The sequence below is a fragment of the Glandiceps talaboti genome, chromosome 7 (assembly GCF_964340395.1).
Source record: "Glandiceps talaboti chromosome 7, keGlaTala1.1, whole genome shotgun sequence".
Taxonomy (NCBI): Eukaryota; Metazoa; Hemichordata; class Enteropneusta; family Spengelidae; genus Glandiceps; species Glandiceps talaboti.
Genome location: NC_135555.1, coordinates 5,594,622 through 5,610,224, shown reverse-complemented (window position 1 = coordinate 5,610,224; position 15,603 = coordinate 5,594,622). Strand labels below are relative to the sequence as shown.

General features: G+C 32.8%; 2 protein-coding genes across 2 annotated transcripts in view; one reads left to right on the top strand and one right to left on the bottom strand.

The window, feature by feature from the left end:
* Positions 1-13,325, top strand: part of LOC144437141 (zinc finger TRAF-type-containing protein 1-B-like) — a 29,615-nt gene extending 16,290 nt beyond the window's left edge. Inside the window, exon 4 of the mRNA XM_078126002.1 lies at positions 9,138-13,325. Within this exon, the coding sequence (XP_077982128.1) occupies positions 9,138-9,535 (398 nt within the window). The 3' untranslated portion in view covers positions 9,536-13,325. The remainder of the gene's footprint in view (positions 1-9,137) is intronic.
* A 1,391-nt stretch (positions 13,326-14,716) lies between these two features.
* On the bottom strand, positions 14,717-15,403 carry LOC144437426 (transmembrane protein 276-like). Its single transcript, XM_078126367.1, has one exon. The coding sequence runs from the start codon at positions 15,401-15,403 to the stop codon at positions 14,717-14,719; it is 687 nt and encodes a 228-aa protein (XP_077982493.1).
* Between the last annotated feature and the right edge of the window lie 200 nt (positions 15,404-15,603).

The following is a 15,603-nucleotide window of genomic DNA, read 5'->3' as shown; positions in this document are numbered from 1 at the left end:
ATAAAGTAATTTCAATTTAGTGATCTAAGTAATTGATAAGCCATTTTAAACATACATTCATACTTCTACAACAGACATGGCAAATGTTAGATCAATTTTGAGAGAAAAATAAGTACATATGATAATTAGCCATTTCATGAGTGCTTTGGCCACTAGGTTTACAGCATACCAGTGTAATATCTGATAATATCAAATAAATATCTGATAATATCAAATAAAAATCTACATGCAAAACAATAGTGTGGGAACAAAATTTATTCTTACATTCAGGGAAAAACTTGGTTTGTAAAGATGAATGGTACTGGAGGATGCAAACCACTAAATTGTCAGTTGTTTGATCATCTTCTAATAATTGACATTACGGTTTGAAGTACAACCTGTTGATATCAACCTCCATGTCATTTATATTTGATTTCTGTCTTCTCCCATCAATCCTGGTTGATATGTTATGGAAAATATGTATGAAAAATCTTCCTGAATTTCTCCCTATCTTGATTTTAAGAAAGGATATCAAAAATCTCAAAAGGTACAAAAAGTATCACATCACTTACAAAATGTGGAGACATTTTAAATGTTCAGAAATGTCACCATCCATATGTAAAATGATATGCTGTCCAGATGATTCAGTGAGTTTCTTTCAAAATTTCAAGCATTTTGTTTTCCCATCTATTCGCCCACCTTCATGCAGCTTTATATTATGAATATTTTACAACTTTGTCACATTTCTAAAGGTTAGCAAGTTAACACTAGCCCCGTCTACATGGCACTAAAAATCCTACCTGAGGTAGGATTCAGGATAGTTTGAAGCCCGTGTAGACGCAAACGCGTCCTGAACCTGTCCTGAAAGCGTCCTGACTTAGGACACCTTTGAGAGGTTTCCTGAAACCCTCCTGACTTCGTCCTATGACTGTCAGGACGGAAGGTGCGACATCCATGCTGTAACCTTCCTACGTGTAGACACAAATCTATCCTACCTCAGGTAGGACTTGGGACTGCCTCAGGTAGGACGACCTACGTGTAGATGGGGCTAGTGTTTGTTTTGTTGGCATGTGCCACTTGAATCATGTATTGATGAAATGATGCAACTCTCCTGTATATGAAATAATACTTTAATTCTCAAAGTGATTGTATTTCTATTTTTTGCAACAGAAAATAGATTATTGAAGTATTGATCAGATAGTCTGATGTAATTGTCACGACAGAAATGAATTGAGAGAGGAAGTATTTAAGACTGAAATCAGATAATCTGGTAGGAAATTGAAAGTAGAAAGTATGAATGGGTAAATAATGTAAATACTGACATCAGGGAATTCTGACACTATAATAATTATATTAATCATACATTGTGAAATTCCCAACAATGTCCTATTTTTCTCCCACAATTAGTAGGGCTATTAGGAAGTAAAGTGTCAATACAAATAGCAATATTTTAAAAGTATTCCCAAAAAGCTCCTAGGGCGACATTGTTTTACTTTCCAAAGAATGATTTTTAACATTCTTTGAAAAGCAACAGTTTATGTTTCTTATTTTTCTGTTTCAATATGAGGAAAACAACCTGCCAAGATTGATATTGAGATAAAGTATCACCCCACCTCCTTTCACCCCAAAATAAGATTATCTAATATAATCCGTTCAAAACATTTTAAAATGACAGTAATTGTCAATGCCATAGAACACTACATCATATTGGATTTTTGAATTGCAAACTCAAGTTAAACTTTATAGTAGTGCAGAGATAGGTATAGGCTGAAGTTTATATTTTACATGTGTCAAACTAACTTGAAGTGGTCAAAGCATACATGAAAATTTGATAAGATAAAATGTACATTGTCCAACAAAGTTATTTGGAAAACAAACTATGTATACCATTAATCACTTTGTACAGTGTATTGTGTACACCGATGTCTGTTGTAGGAGGATTGAAATGATTATTATTAAGTTTAAGTTATAAATGTTATAATATAACAGTGAATTTTAAGATATTTGATTATATCAAATAAATGCAGACTTTTTAGGTTTAACAGTTAATTATAAACTTATTTGAACATAACTTAATGTCAATAACACTTACCATGAATTGTCTTAAGTTTACAAAAATAAAAAGCATAAGGTAACACATAAAATAACCATTTTAATGTATGATATTAAGATGACTGCAATGATTTGTATTAGTCTGGGGTTGCTTTATGTGTATACCCATATATGGCACAATGTGTATACCCATATATGGTACAATATGTATACCCATATATGGCAGATATATATGTGTATTACCCTGCATTATCAGATGGCAACAAGCAGTAAGGGAACAAGAAGCAGCTTATGTGAGGCATAATTTAAAAATTATCTAAATTATTGTGTAAGAGTTTAATATAGATTGGTCCATAATGATCAATTTCTAAAATAATCTTTAGGGATTAGAAATATTGAGACTGCAGGTGACACCACTGCCCAATTGTACAACACAGCCATGTAATTATCAATGATTCAAAGAAGTCTATGACCTTTATGATAAAGCCAATAATTGACAAAAGAAGGTGCTTTGACATTTAAGCTGAGCTGAAAATAAGCAGTCAGTGATAAGTTCAACATTTTTAACAAACCTAATGCTGATTTTATTAATAAACTCTCGCTGCTACAGTAGCAAACTCATTTGCTTTTCTTGTTCTTTAGTCCCTTTATTAACATTTGGTTTTTTTTTGATATGTTAACGTAAAATGGGATGTCAGCATATGCTCAATTGTTATTTTCATAAACTTACCATACTTGTATAGTCATTTGCATAATTTTGGATTTTTATGAGTTAGCATTTATTTACTACAAAGTAATTTGCATATATACATGTATATTGAAACCAATAAAATGATTGATGGTCATTGTCATTTACATATTACTAATTAATAATTGAGGTAATTTAACTATGAAATTTAACTATGAAAACCAATAAGGTAATTTGTTGTCAAAAGTGGAAAGTTATTTTCATAACTATCATGGATACATACATAATACACCTAACAATGAATTTAGGGTGACATAATACACTTTTAACTAGTAACTTCATTTTAATGTCCATTCTGGCTGGTGTAAGGCAACAAGAAAACTGGTTTACAATCTTTTCATATAGTGACTGATTATTATACTGATTACATCATTTGCATAAATGTTCAAGTTAGATAATTGTCATGGTGTATAATAAATAATGATAATAGTTACACAGAGAGATTTTTAGTTCCCTTTTATTTGGTATTTCTATAGAAATTAAAATGCAAGATGCGTTCAAAGTGACTTTTGTTTTCCTTCAAATATAACTTTTTTGAAAATTAATTTCTGTTTACAAAAAGTGTGATAGAGTTTACTTTAAATTGACAAGCAATGAAGAAGTCGCTAAGTGTATACTAATATGTACATAAAGAAATATTGAAGTATGATATTTCTAAGACATTTGTCTTTTTGTTAGATGTAAATTTAGACCTATACTCACCTACTTGCCACCTACTGTAGCAGAAAATTAGGGTAGGAATTTTCTATGACATAATTGTCCATTTGCCAGCTGTAAATAAATTATACATATAACCATAGACAGTGGAGAAGAAACCACTGTCTATGTTGTAACCTATCAACCATTCTGTTTTGTCAATTTAGAATAACATACAAAACAGGACAGTTCACATTCACACTTGCCTAGGTTTATTGTAACTGTAGGACAAGAACACAGTCATAATTTAAGGTTCCCACCATTGTAACAATTAGAACTCAGAATATAATAAACATGAAAAAATAAAAAGTAAATAAAGTACATCATGTGAGTGACTACTGGCTGCCATATTGAATTTCAGCATCTTTTTTGTCACACACAATAAAACAGAAGTCTGAATTTTAGGGTAAACTGTGGAATACTATTTTGTCAAGAGATTTAATTTTCATTGAAAGGAGAAATTGGTTATTTTTCTTGGACCAAATTTTCAATGATTTAGGAAGGTCTGCATGGTTACTATGAATGAAAAGAATCTTCCATGAGAATTTATTATAGTAGAGACAAAAACCATGCCACTGAAAATAAATTCTGAATGAAATAGTATGTCACAGTGTTAGGATTAGAGTAATTATCGACAAGCTGTTATTTGTTCCCATCTGCTGTCTAGTCAATATTCCCATACCATGTAAATTTCAGTGTAAACCTGGTACATGTTTAGATTGATACATTTAAGAAGAGAATTTTCAACCTGTATGCCAATCATGTTTCACACGTAATATATTTGTGCAAACCCAGAATAATCCTTATCTGTGCAGTTGTAGATAGATTAATAATGTAATAAGTATACTTTTTTCCCATGCAGAATTAACATTCTAAAATGTTGGTGTCTACTGTTTCAGAATGGTACAGATGTTTGGAGTAATGTTGTATAAATTATAATATCAAAAGTAAATTGTTGATATAGGTAACATTGATAATAGAGAGGTCACTGATGATATAGGTTAACACATAACTGAGTGATCAAAATGGAATCATGCCATGGTCAAAAAGAACAAAAATGAACCACAAAACCCATACAATATCATAGTTTATGTGTAGGAAAGAAAATGCGGTTTTGGAAAGCAATATTACGGATAAATGAACTGACCAGAATCACATTTAGCAAGTTAGTAATTTGCTATTGATACCAAATATCACTTGCTATTTGTTTCTGATTTCTTTAAAAAGTATTCACTCTGAATAATTGAAATATTAAAACAAGTGCAGGATTTTTCTCAGTCATTGCTAATTCTTGATATTTAGAAATTCACCTGTATAAGTGGCTCCCACAAAAATGTTATACCAGGGTAAATATAAGTAAATTTCTGTGTACATAAATAACAAAATTATAGATAAACTGAAAACAGATGTAAAAAGACAATGTCTAACAGATATGGATTATATTGAATGAACTATTTGTTGTACTTATCAAATTAAATGAAATTTTGATTTTGTAACTTGTTCTATTTTAAATTTAGTTAGTATAAATAAATGAATGAAACAACATAAAATAAAACTCAATAAGATATGCCATATGCATATATGCAAGCAAAACACAAAACTCATTCATGTCAACAATTAGGCAATGATGAAAATGCCACAAGTCCCCAACACTTGTTTACTTGATACAAATACGTCTACATCAATAGAATGGATATTTTATAACCCCCCACCCCATCTCAACCCCACCCCTAGTCCAGTCCAAAAAGTCCAATGTACAATATGGATGAGAATATAATTTTGACCACTGTATATATTTTCCTGGAATGTATTTAAAATGTATTATATATACAATTCTTTCTAAAAAATCAAGAGCTGAAAATTGTTGACTGAACTGTAGAAGTGAATGCCCTTTCACAGTTCATGAACTCTTGTATTCAGATCAGATTGAGAGAACACTGTCTGATTGTCACGATGAATCATCATGGTACAAAATGAAGATAGCATGACCTCAAGTACCATGGTTGTCAGTAGCAAAGTTACACCACTGTATCTCTATACAGAGAATGATTGTATACCAACTCTAAAGCAGCTCTCATTTGCATAATACATGTGATGAGTTTTATATGCCATTGCTAATGGATCAATAGAAACAAATACAGTTTTTCTATGGATTTGTAGAGTTTGTACAACAAAGTAATTGTGATACATTTGTATGTTAAAAATGTCACCTTTCCTTTTACTGTAAGTTGTATCAATTTCAAAAACATCTCAGTTTGACTTTAATGTTTCGTTCTTGAACAATGAACATATGCCTTCACTCTGTAAGGAGTGGACAAGAAGATGGTAGGCATATTATCAATGATTGCCTATCAGCAAGGAAATTCAGCAAACAAGCAACTTTACACTAAAAATTGAATTTACAAATTTATGTCCCAGATGGTGTAATCCCTATTCATTTGCATGTTTGCTAGCCATGCAGGAGTAAAAACAAAAGTAGTGTGAAGTGTACCATTGAGGGCTGATCTTGTCTGACGGACATGGCACCCTAACTCATTCTGTGTTGAAATTCTAGAACTCAGTATTCACACTTTTGCTCCTTATAAACCATGGTACTTTTTATAATAAAAACAAATATTGTATACTCATCCATATTTCCAATATAACAAATGTGAAAACACTATGAATAAAGATTGCCAGTAAATATTTAGAACTACTTATTACAAAGAATAAAGTCCCTACTAACGTTTCATGAAAACCTTTAATTCTTGAGATTCGTGTATGCCTGTATATTAGTACATTTTGTAGTTGACTTTTATGTCCTAACAGTATTTAAGCTAAAAATGGTCAGTTCAAGTTTAAGACCTGACTTTGACATTTCTTTAAGTTCAAATATTGCTTTCCTAAAAATGGCCAGTTCAAGTGTAAGATAAATGAATTGGAATTTTTTAAGTTCGAAATGTTGCTTTCCCAAACACTGCAATAATTTAAGTTTTGTTGATTTGTTCTTGGAAAGAGAATCAGTTCTTATTGAACTTATCATTGTATGATTCCTATTTGATGATTCTGTCTGTTGTTTATTCAGACTGATAAAGAATAATTGTAGAAATTAAATGTGATAAAAGATATGCCTTTTAAAATCAAAATGTTACCTATATATATCATCACTAACTAAAATCACACCAACACTTAGACAACATGTAAAGATGTCTTGTGATAACAAAATGTGAATATACTGTATCAGATTATGTTGTATCAACAATATAACAATTCACACAAAATCAAAGTTGTTTTACTCAAAGTTCCTAGACCATCAGCACTAACAGAAACTTGTCATCTCGAGGTTTCAATGGTTATCAACACTTACAAAACATATGGACTTAAATTCTGTAGGGGAAAACACTGTTGTTATTTCAATTTAAATAAATAAAAATAAAAACAAATTTAATTTTTTTTTTTGGCATATTGAACTTTGGCCACGATCACAAACAGAAATGTGCTTACATTCCCTGAATGAAATCATAGGCAAAAAGAATGAGTACCAATATTTGTGTCAAAAACCAACCTATTTTCAAAATTAGTATAATATAATGTTGCGCATAGGTGAGAAAGATTGACCATCCCTGAAACATTGAAATAACAGTTTCTGTTGGGTGAAAATTGGTTCTAAGTTCTATCTATATATATTTGACATGTTGAACGGTACAGTACATTCACACTTTGCATGCCATGGCAGTTCATAATGTATAACATATACCATAGAATCATATGATAAATTTTGACTAATTCAATGATACATTTTAAACAAATAAAATTATAACTTTTAGGAAATAAATGAAACAACAACAATAATAATAATCATAATAACTAAAAGACATCCAAAGTAAAAGGTAAATTCTTGATTGTTCTTATTTAAAGATTTAAAGTAAGTGTTTAAATCAGGAGATGTGCTGCATTATAACTGATATTGTCTTAAAATATTTGCCGGTATAAATACAAGATACTGGCCATCTTTTGCCTGGTTTTGGTTGGAGTTTGTCTTCTTTCAAACAAAAAACTCTGCTGCATTCACAATCATGTTTACTATATTGCTACAATTTTACTTCACTTTCTAATGTCTCAATTTTTTATTTATAACATTGTATGCATTCATATTTGTACACTGATATATGTGGTATTGATTCATGATACTTTTTTTATAAGACAATAAAAACTATAGAAGTATGAAATTTGATAGTTGAAATAACTATAACAAACTGTCAATATTGAAATATTTGAATTATAAAATATTGTCATGATCATATATAATTCTGAGATGTGTTGTGAAATAAATTATGCAAGGTAAGTTAAATTGATAAAAAAAGAAGAAAAAAATAGTTGGGTATTGGGTATTGCCTTATCAAATAATTGTCAATATCATGGATATTTTGCCTGCATCCCAGTGTTAGCTACCCATACTATATCTTATAGACTTCAATTATTAATAATCAGCTATTGGTACTTTATAAGTATTGATTGATTCTGACATTTTGGCTATGTATACTTATGCTCCCAGGGGGTTAGGGGTACTCGCTTAGGAAAGTGATGGGGGGGGGGGGGGGTCTTTACCCCTTTCAGATATGAATGATAACAAATTTCCAACATCTTGTCATACGAGAATAAGGTAATTGTTATAGTTATGATTCAGCATACAACAATAATAAGATTCTTCAATATAAACCTATTTCATATCATGGGATCCCTTTCAAGCAACACAAATGCAGAAACACACCCAGTTCAGACTCAGGGACACCCAAAAAGTAGATGCCTTTAGGTGGCACATGCCTTTGTTACTGTAATTTTTCAATGGGAAAATATCTGCATATCCAAATTGCAACCTATTTTCAGACAGGATTCAGGCTGTTGTTGCAGTTATATATGAATCAAGATGCAAAAACAATAAGAAGCTATGAACCTCTTTAATGGAACCCCCTGTCAGACCAAACAAATGCAGAAACACACCTCATTTCAGACTTGGGTACACTCACAAAGTAGTAGAGACCTCATTGGGTGGTACACATCTGTGTAGTTTTTCAATGGCAGTGTTTATCCCCATCCTAGGATATTGCCCTAATGAAATGGCAAAACTAGAATCATTGATTAGCTTGTGGGAAGCAGTACTTAATGCCATCTATATGATGTAATGTATCAAGTAGTAAAAACTTAATGTAAAAGGTTTGTGTATAACATTTTATCAAGTGGACAGATTTCCTAAAAATACCAATGATGCCAAATGATGTAGTGGGATGTGTAGCCAAAATAGCAAACCCAATTTTACATATCTCCTACAACAAAATGTATATGCCAAAATTTTAGACTGAAGGGTTCTATGATCAATCCCAAATTTATTGTGAGGTACCAAAGAAAAATTAAGAATTCCAAGCTGCAAACCTGCCAGAGAAATGCTTTGGTGAAAATTATGACACTTTTAAAAATCGTATCCCCCTTTAGACCAAATGGCTGTGAAAATAGACAGCAGGGGGAGGAGGAGAGGGGAGGGGGTGGGGGAAACCATGTTATTGCCAATAAAGGATGTAACTTCCCTGGGGAAAATGTTTGCAGCGAGGATCTGAAATTCATGTCAACAAACCAAAGAAGTCCATTACATGTATGTACACTTCTGATGGTTACTTTCTGTTTACAGATTTACAGATGAGACCATACCGATCCGATGACTTCATTCCACGACTCTACCATGAGACCTCTCGATTCTCTGCCTTAGACCAGCAGTGGGTTGTGAAGGCACGAGTCAATGACAACCAACGTGACCCCACTCAGAGCTACAGTCGATCATTGAGTTACCAGCTGGTGTTGAAGAGTAGATTGACCACCACCAGTAGTCTTGATATTCATTTCATCGTCTTGAAGGGTCCGTTTGGTGAGATGAAAGTGGATCCCAAGATCTATCGCTACGAGTTCAACAACGACAACTATGAGAGTGACTACCAAGAGCTTCCATTGGTCAGCTACGGTGAAGCCAACAAGTTGTTAGCAGCCAAAACCATCAACTTGCGTATCATTTTATTTCTCGTTCAGAAATAATGTTAGCTTGGCTTTTTTAGTTCACATGTAACCTCAAAATTGTTCTGTCATGTTGTATTAGCAAATTTATGGTTTCTAATAACTTGTTATAAAATGTACATCGTACAGAGATATATGTTATTAAAAATGACTAAATGCCCATATGATATGTATACATCATTTAAGTGTCTGTAGTTTAGTCAGAAAAGTATGGAACCATTAAATTGAAAAATTGTAATGGAGACATATGACACAATCATTATTCTCAATAGAATTATGTTTTGGTCGTGTTGTCAAAGTCTTCAAGAAACTTTTTTATCGGGGTGATTTCAGAAGTCTCTGTAACTGAAAATAGTTGGGATAGGAGATATAAATGTTTAAATCTGGAAAGAAAATGCTTATTTTGAAATAATGGTCTGTCATCAGTATCAGTGAAGTCTGTCATGAACCTTCAAGAAAAAAAAATAAATTACTGAAAACTTTGGCAAATTAAAAAGGCATGAAAGTTGTCCCTGAGAATCTTTACTAAAAAAAGAAGAAAATGAATCAATGGAAAAAGCTTTTTCTTGTGTTCAAAAGAAGGATACTTAAAATACAAGTACATCATGGTACTGAAATCAAAATTCAAAATTTCAAAATTGGAAAATCTCAATAATTCATTTATTATTTTAGCTTCTCAATACTGCAGGACATTTGATGTGAGTGAAATTGATTTATTGAAACAGCATAAATATATCATATTGACACTTACACATAAGTTCCTGAGATGGTGTGTTAAAACATTTACAATTAATTGCAAAGTGTACAGAATTAGTTAGAACATATTTTAGCATGTACCAGTAGTGATAGCTTGAAAGTCCTAGTAATTGTATGTATATTTGTTTTTGTTGTGATGTTGCCATAGTGATAGTCTGGGACCATATTCCATTTCATGACGCAAGGTCTTTCCATGGAGAGTTTGGTCGCCAAGCTGTTATAATGAGGCAACATATTACAAAGCAGTGACTGCTATAGTCATTTAGCAGACAACATGATATAATCTATTAATTATGACAGAAATGCTGTAAAAGTTGTAGAATCTCTCCAGAAATATCATTTATAAATGTCAGCGTATGATGTCCATTGAAACGTTAAAGATTACAAACACATCCAAAACTTGCCATACTATTCAAACTGAAATGACTTTTGAAAGTAGTTTATGGGGATAGTCGTTTCTATATATCAGTTTTGAAAGAACAAGATAATGCTAGTTTCATTAAAACTTTTACATGGATTCTAAACCTCAAAATAACGCACAGGGTTGCAATTGAAATGTGTACTGCAGAGATTAGATGGGCATTTTCCCTATTCCATTATGGACATATACATCTATGGATGACTAGCGATACAAGACAAAGAAGTGTTAGATTATATTTTCAAAACTACTTGTCAGCATACTGAGAGTAATATTTATCAATAATATATTTACATACTGATTGTACAAAAATTATTTGAACGGTATTTGTATTAATTGTGAAGTTTAATTCTTAATATGTGTGTCCCTACTAACGCTCATTTGTGCTACTTTTGAACAAATAACAATGTGAATATTATCATTGAAAACACTTCTGATTTAAGTCTGTAAGGTAAGCCATGACAGGGCGCCCTCACACATCAGTCAACCACTTCAGTAGGCCGGTGAGGGCAGAGCGGCATGAAGTAACTTACAGTCTGTCTTGTGATGTGTTGACAGCCCTGAGTCAGTTGTGATAGATATGTATGTTCATTTCATTGACATTTTCGTGTCATAAGCAACATCGTCTTCAAAGCACATCTCCCAAACTATGTATCTTATATATTCTCGAACACAACAAAAGAAGTATATAATTATCGCTCTAACCTCCAGTTTATTTTGTGTAGCACTTTGTAAAAGATAAAAAAAAGTTTATCAAATTGTTAGCACAGCTGATGAACAGTGGTATATAATTGTCTGTCTGTATTGCAGTATGTGTGTGATATGTAAATGAAATTAAGTCTACATATGGGGCTTGGTACAAAACACCTATGAACACATCTGTGAACCACTGTATAGTGATATGTATCGTAAGAAATACAGATTATTATGTAGTTGTACTTAGTTGAAACGACTTTGAACTTATCTCTACATATGTACATAATTGTATTCATTACATAACAAAGAAAGTATCGCATTCTGATCAGTTGAGCTTCAGAGCCATTGGCACTATTTATTTTTAAAGAGGTAAATAAGTTATGAATGATGTTTCAAATTATGTAGCAGGTTACAAAAAAAATGTATTTTATTTTAGAAACTTCAAACTTTGGCCAGTGTATGTTGTTTATTATTTTTTATTGCTAAATTAACCATTTATAGGTTGGTCAATTTGGACTTTGTATGCGTAGCTTTCTGAGGAATCATATTTTATAGAGAATTTTAGGGTTTTAGCTAGTGTTTTCTTTTGCGCATGTTAATTTTTACACCAACTGAAAGTTTGAATATTTTATTGTTATATCTTTGTAAGTTGTTAAAAGTATTTAAGAATATTTTATTCACAAATCACATTCCATACGGAAATGTAGACAATTTATAACAACACTCCACTGTCAGGAAAAAGTGAAAATAAGTCCATGCAAACAGATATTTGTCATTAAAAATGTATTGTTAAAGCATTAGAAATAGTTTCATGCAAACAGGAAGTTGTCATTCTAAACTTGTACTGTTAAGTCACTGATTCAACGACAAGTTTGGAATTTCACTTCTCTCACGTAAGAATAAAAGCCTCATGAGGCTAATAAGAAGTTTTAGCAAATTCTATTGCTAGCCAATCCACAAAGTAAAATGACAGTTTTGTCAGACAACCTGATATTCAGCCTGTCTTCATCCTTTTACAGTGATGAGCATAAAAACACACTGATACAAGTATTTAAATGCATTTCAGGAAATGTTTGTCCATGAGTATCGATTCAATAATTTTCCTGGTTTTGACTTTTCCAATGCTTAGTAATTTGTAGCAAGTGAATTTTGTCACTGATACAACGTTTGACTATTTTCAAATTTAAACCTTCTAAAAATGTTTTTCAATTTTAATTCTCTACCTTATTAGACCATTCTATTACTAGTATTGCTGTCAGTTTCCTTTCCTTTATTTGTCATACATAATACAATAAAAAATATTGTATTAATCTTTTCTTTCAACACTTTTTCCACATAAATGTTGCTTTGATTACATCTACTTTATCTTGCTATTTTTGTTTTCATTCTGAAAATATATGCAAAGTTCAACAGCCATGCAGAGAAATTGTACGGTAAATAAAGTTGGCTGTAGTCTGTAAGGTATGGGGCGCCCTCACACATCAGTCAACTCCTCCAGCCAGTGAGGGCGGAACGATATGGTGTATCTTACAGTCTAAGTTGGCTGTTGTAGAAATAGATTGAGAAACTGTAGGAATGTATTAGGGAATAATATGAATGATTACCAGTTGATTGTATTTTGAATGCTTGTATCAGTAGCAGTACATGGCAGGCTATCGATATACTAGTTTACGATTTATGTCAAAATGATGTTATGGACACCAAATGTTGCTATGGTGATCTTATACAGTAATATGATTGGATAACACAATGCATTGACATGATTGGATAATATCATTGTGCACAGTTTGATTTGTAAGTTTGACTGTACGTAATACCATTGACAACATTATTCAGAAGTCCAACACTGCATGGTGACCCCCAAGTCCAGTTTACTTGCCATTGAGAAAATTCCACAACATAATTTGCAATTTGCATGTTAGGCATGATATTTGATTAAATTGCTGAATAAAAAGCATTATTATAATCAACTTCGTTGCCTTCCTCTGTTGATTTGTACCGTACCACACAATTACATACCAAAGTTGTTACCCGACCATATACATGATACACATACACATACACAGTATACAAGAAAACACACTAACTTTTACTGTCAAATTACAACTCACAAAGTTCAGTGTACCTAAAGTCCTGTACATGGAACACGACAGGCTGTATTGCCTTCAAAGGTAGAAAGACTTATTTCATCAGTTGAAGCATTGTTTGTTGCATCTAATTCTATCAGTATTTATATGTTATCACAGTTCCATCATCCACAGTATCATTCCTTTACACAAAAGGTGTTAGTGCGATATTGATAATGTCCCAGTTTTGGTCATTTACTCATTGTTACAACTGTATTGGTCCAATTTTTCCAAGATTATGATTTACAATGTACTTTGTGATATCACATGTTCTCTGGTATCTTTGTTGGGTGACACTTGTAACTTCACTTTGTGATACTCCCTATACTACACTAAACCAAGTCCCGATTTCCACCAGAAATGGTCTCTACATGATAGTTGTTTAACAAACAGTTCTCTTCATTACCTACTGTAGCTGTTGTCATTATATTGTCCAACCCTGTCTACACATTCATTTTCTGATAATTCCTACATTTCTACAAATATACTGGTATATTTCCTTCTACATTGTATACAAACGTATGTTTCACTATCATATACAAACATGATAGTATTCACTATTCTTGTATGTGATATTGGAAATGGTGATCAAAAGCCACACTTTGGTCATAAGTCTTGTGACATGAAGGTGTTTGTACCAGAGGATACACACTAGAGTTCATAATGGTCCCAGTATACTGCTGTTATGCCCTTGATTTGTCAAAGTCAGCATATTTCATATAAATTATCCTGTGTCAGGGGATTGTGGTTTAGCCAAGCCACTGGAGTGAATTTATGAAGATTCACAGATCCTAATAATCAGCACACTTAACCCACATGTTATACATGTAAATCTAATTTCATGTTTCCTGTGGCCATAAATTATGAAGTTTATATAGTACTATTTTCTTCCTACTTATTATTGTCAGGCACATATTGGTGGATGCAGTTTACAATATTTCCAGGCCAATGATGTCACACTTTTCTTCGTAATATATACATATCCCATTCCTTGCACTTTGTACAATTACCCTTCAGTTCTGCCACTGTTTGATATGGTTCATGTTCCACTGGTCACTGTCTGAAAGTTTTTGTTGGGAGACTGATTTTGTCTGCTTGTGATTTAGTCATTCATACCATATTTGTTACTGTTCCATACATTCTTGGTAATGATGGAATGTCGATATCCTTGTTCATCCAGTTCTAATCACCATGACAACACCTGTATTATGTTTTAGGTCTGTAGAATACCAACGGTTCATATTTCTGCAATGCTTTCATCAACGCCACGTTGGCAAATGCCAGGATGTAGTGAAACCAATCCACACATTTTATACCAAGTAGCAAACCTTTAGTTCCTACAATACCAGACAACACGTACATTGATGCACCAACAAGACCATACGGGTTAAATTTGAATAAACTGAACATCAAGATTGAGATGACGGCAGCCCCACTAACAGCCTGACTTGCTACATCTTGTACTTCTGGTGCAAGAATCCTTGTAACTGCTGTAAGTGCCAAAGAAGCAGCCAAGTGCGCACTGGAGACCATGTATTGACCGTGTGACCTGTACAAAGCCGATGCTATGCATGATAGTCCAACTGTACCAGCAAGCCATGAAAACATGGCATGTAACCCGATCAAATGCTGTGGTGGCGAAGAGGAGGCGAACCGTACAACACCACATGATGCCGCCGTACCAATTAACAAAAATCCGAAAGATCCAAGTTTCGTTACGCTCAGAATAACGAATGCTGCATTTAACGATGTAACAGCAAGTGCAAAGTCAGAAATCGCCACACTTAGCTGTCGTTCACTCAACTTCTTGTCGACATCGCTGTCCGAACGCGTTGACTGTTCGTCCGCTGTATGCCCCTCTTCCGACGTGAATTTATGTGCATTGCTGTCCATCTTTGCTACATTAAGTATCATAAAAATGGATAGGACAGCAATAAGGAGTTTACTCTTCCTTGGTATCATCTAAAACGGGGTAAAACGATCAAACTATGACTGAAAAGACGGTTAACAGAAAGACTTTGACACCATACTTTGACCATTTTGATCGAACCTTGACCTAAATAGGCTCCCTTAGGCGGGTAATAATAAACTAT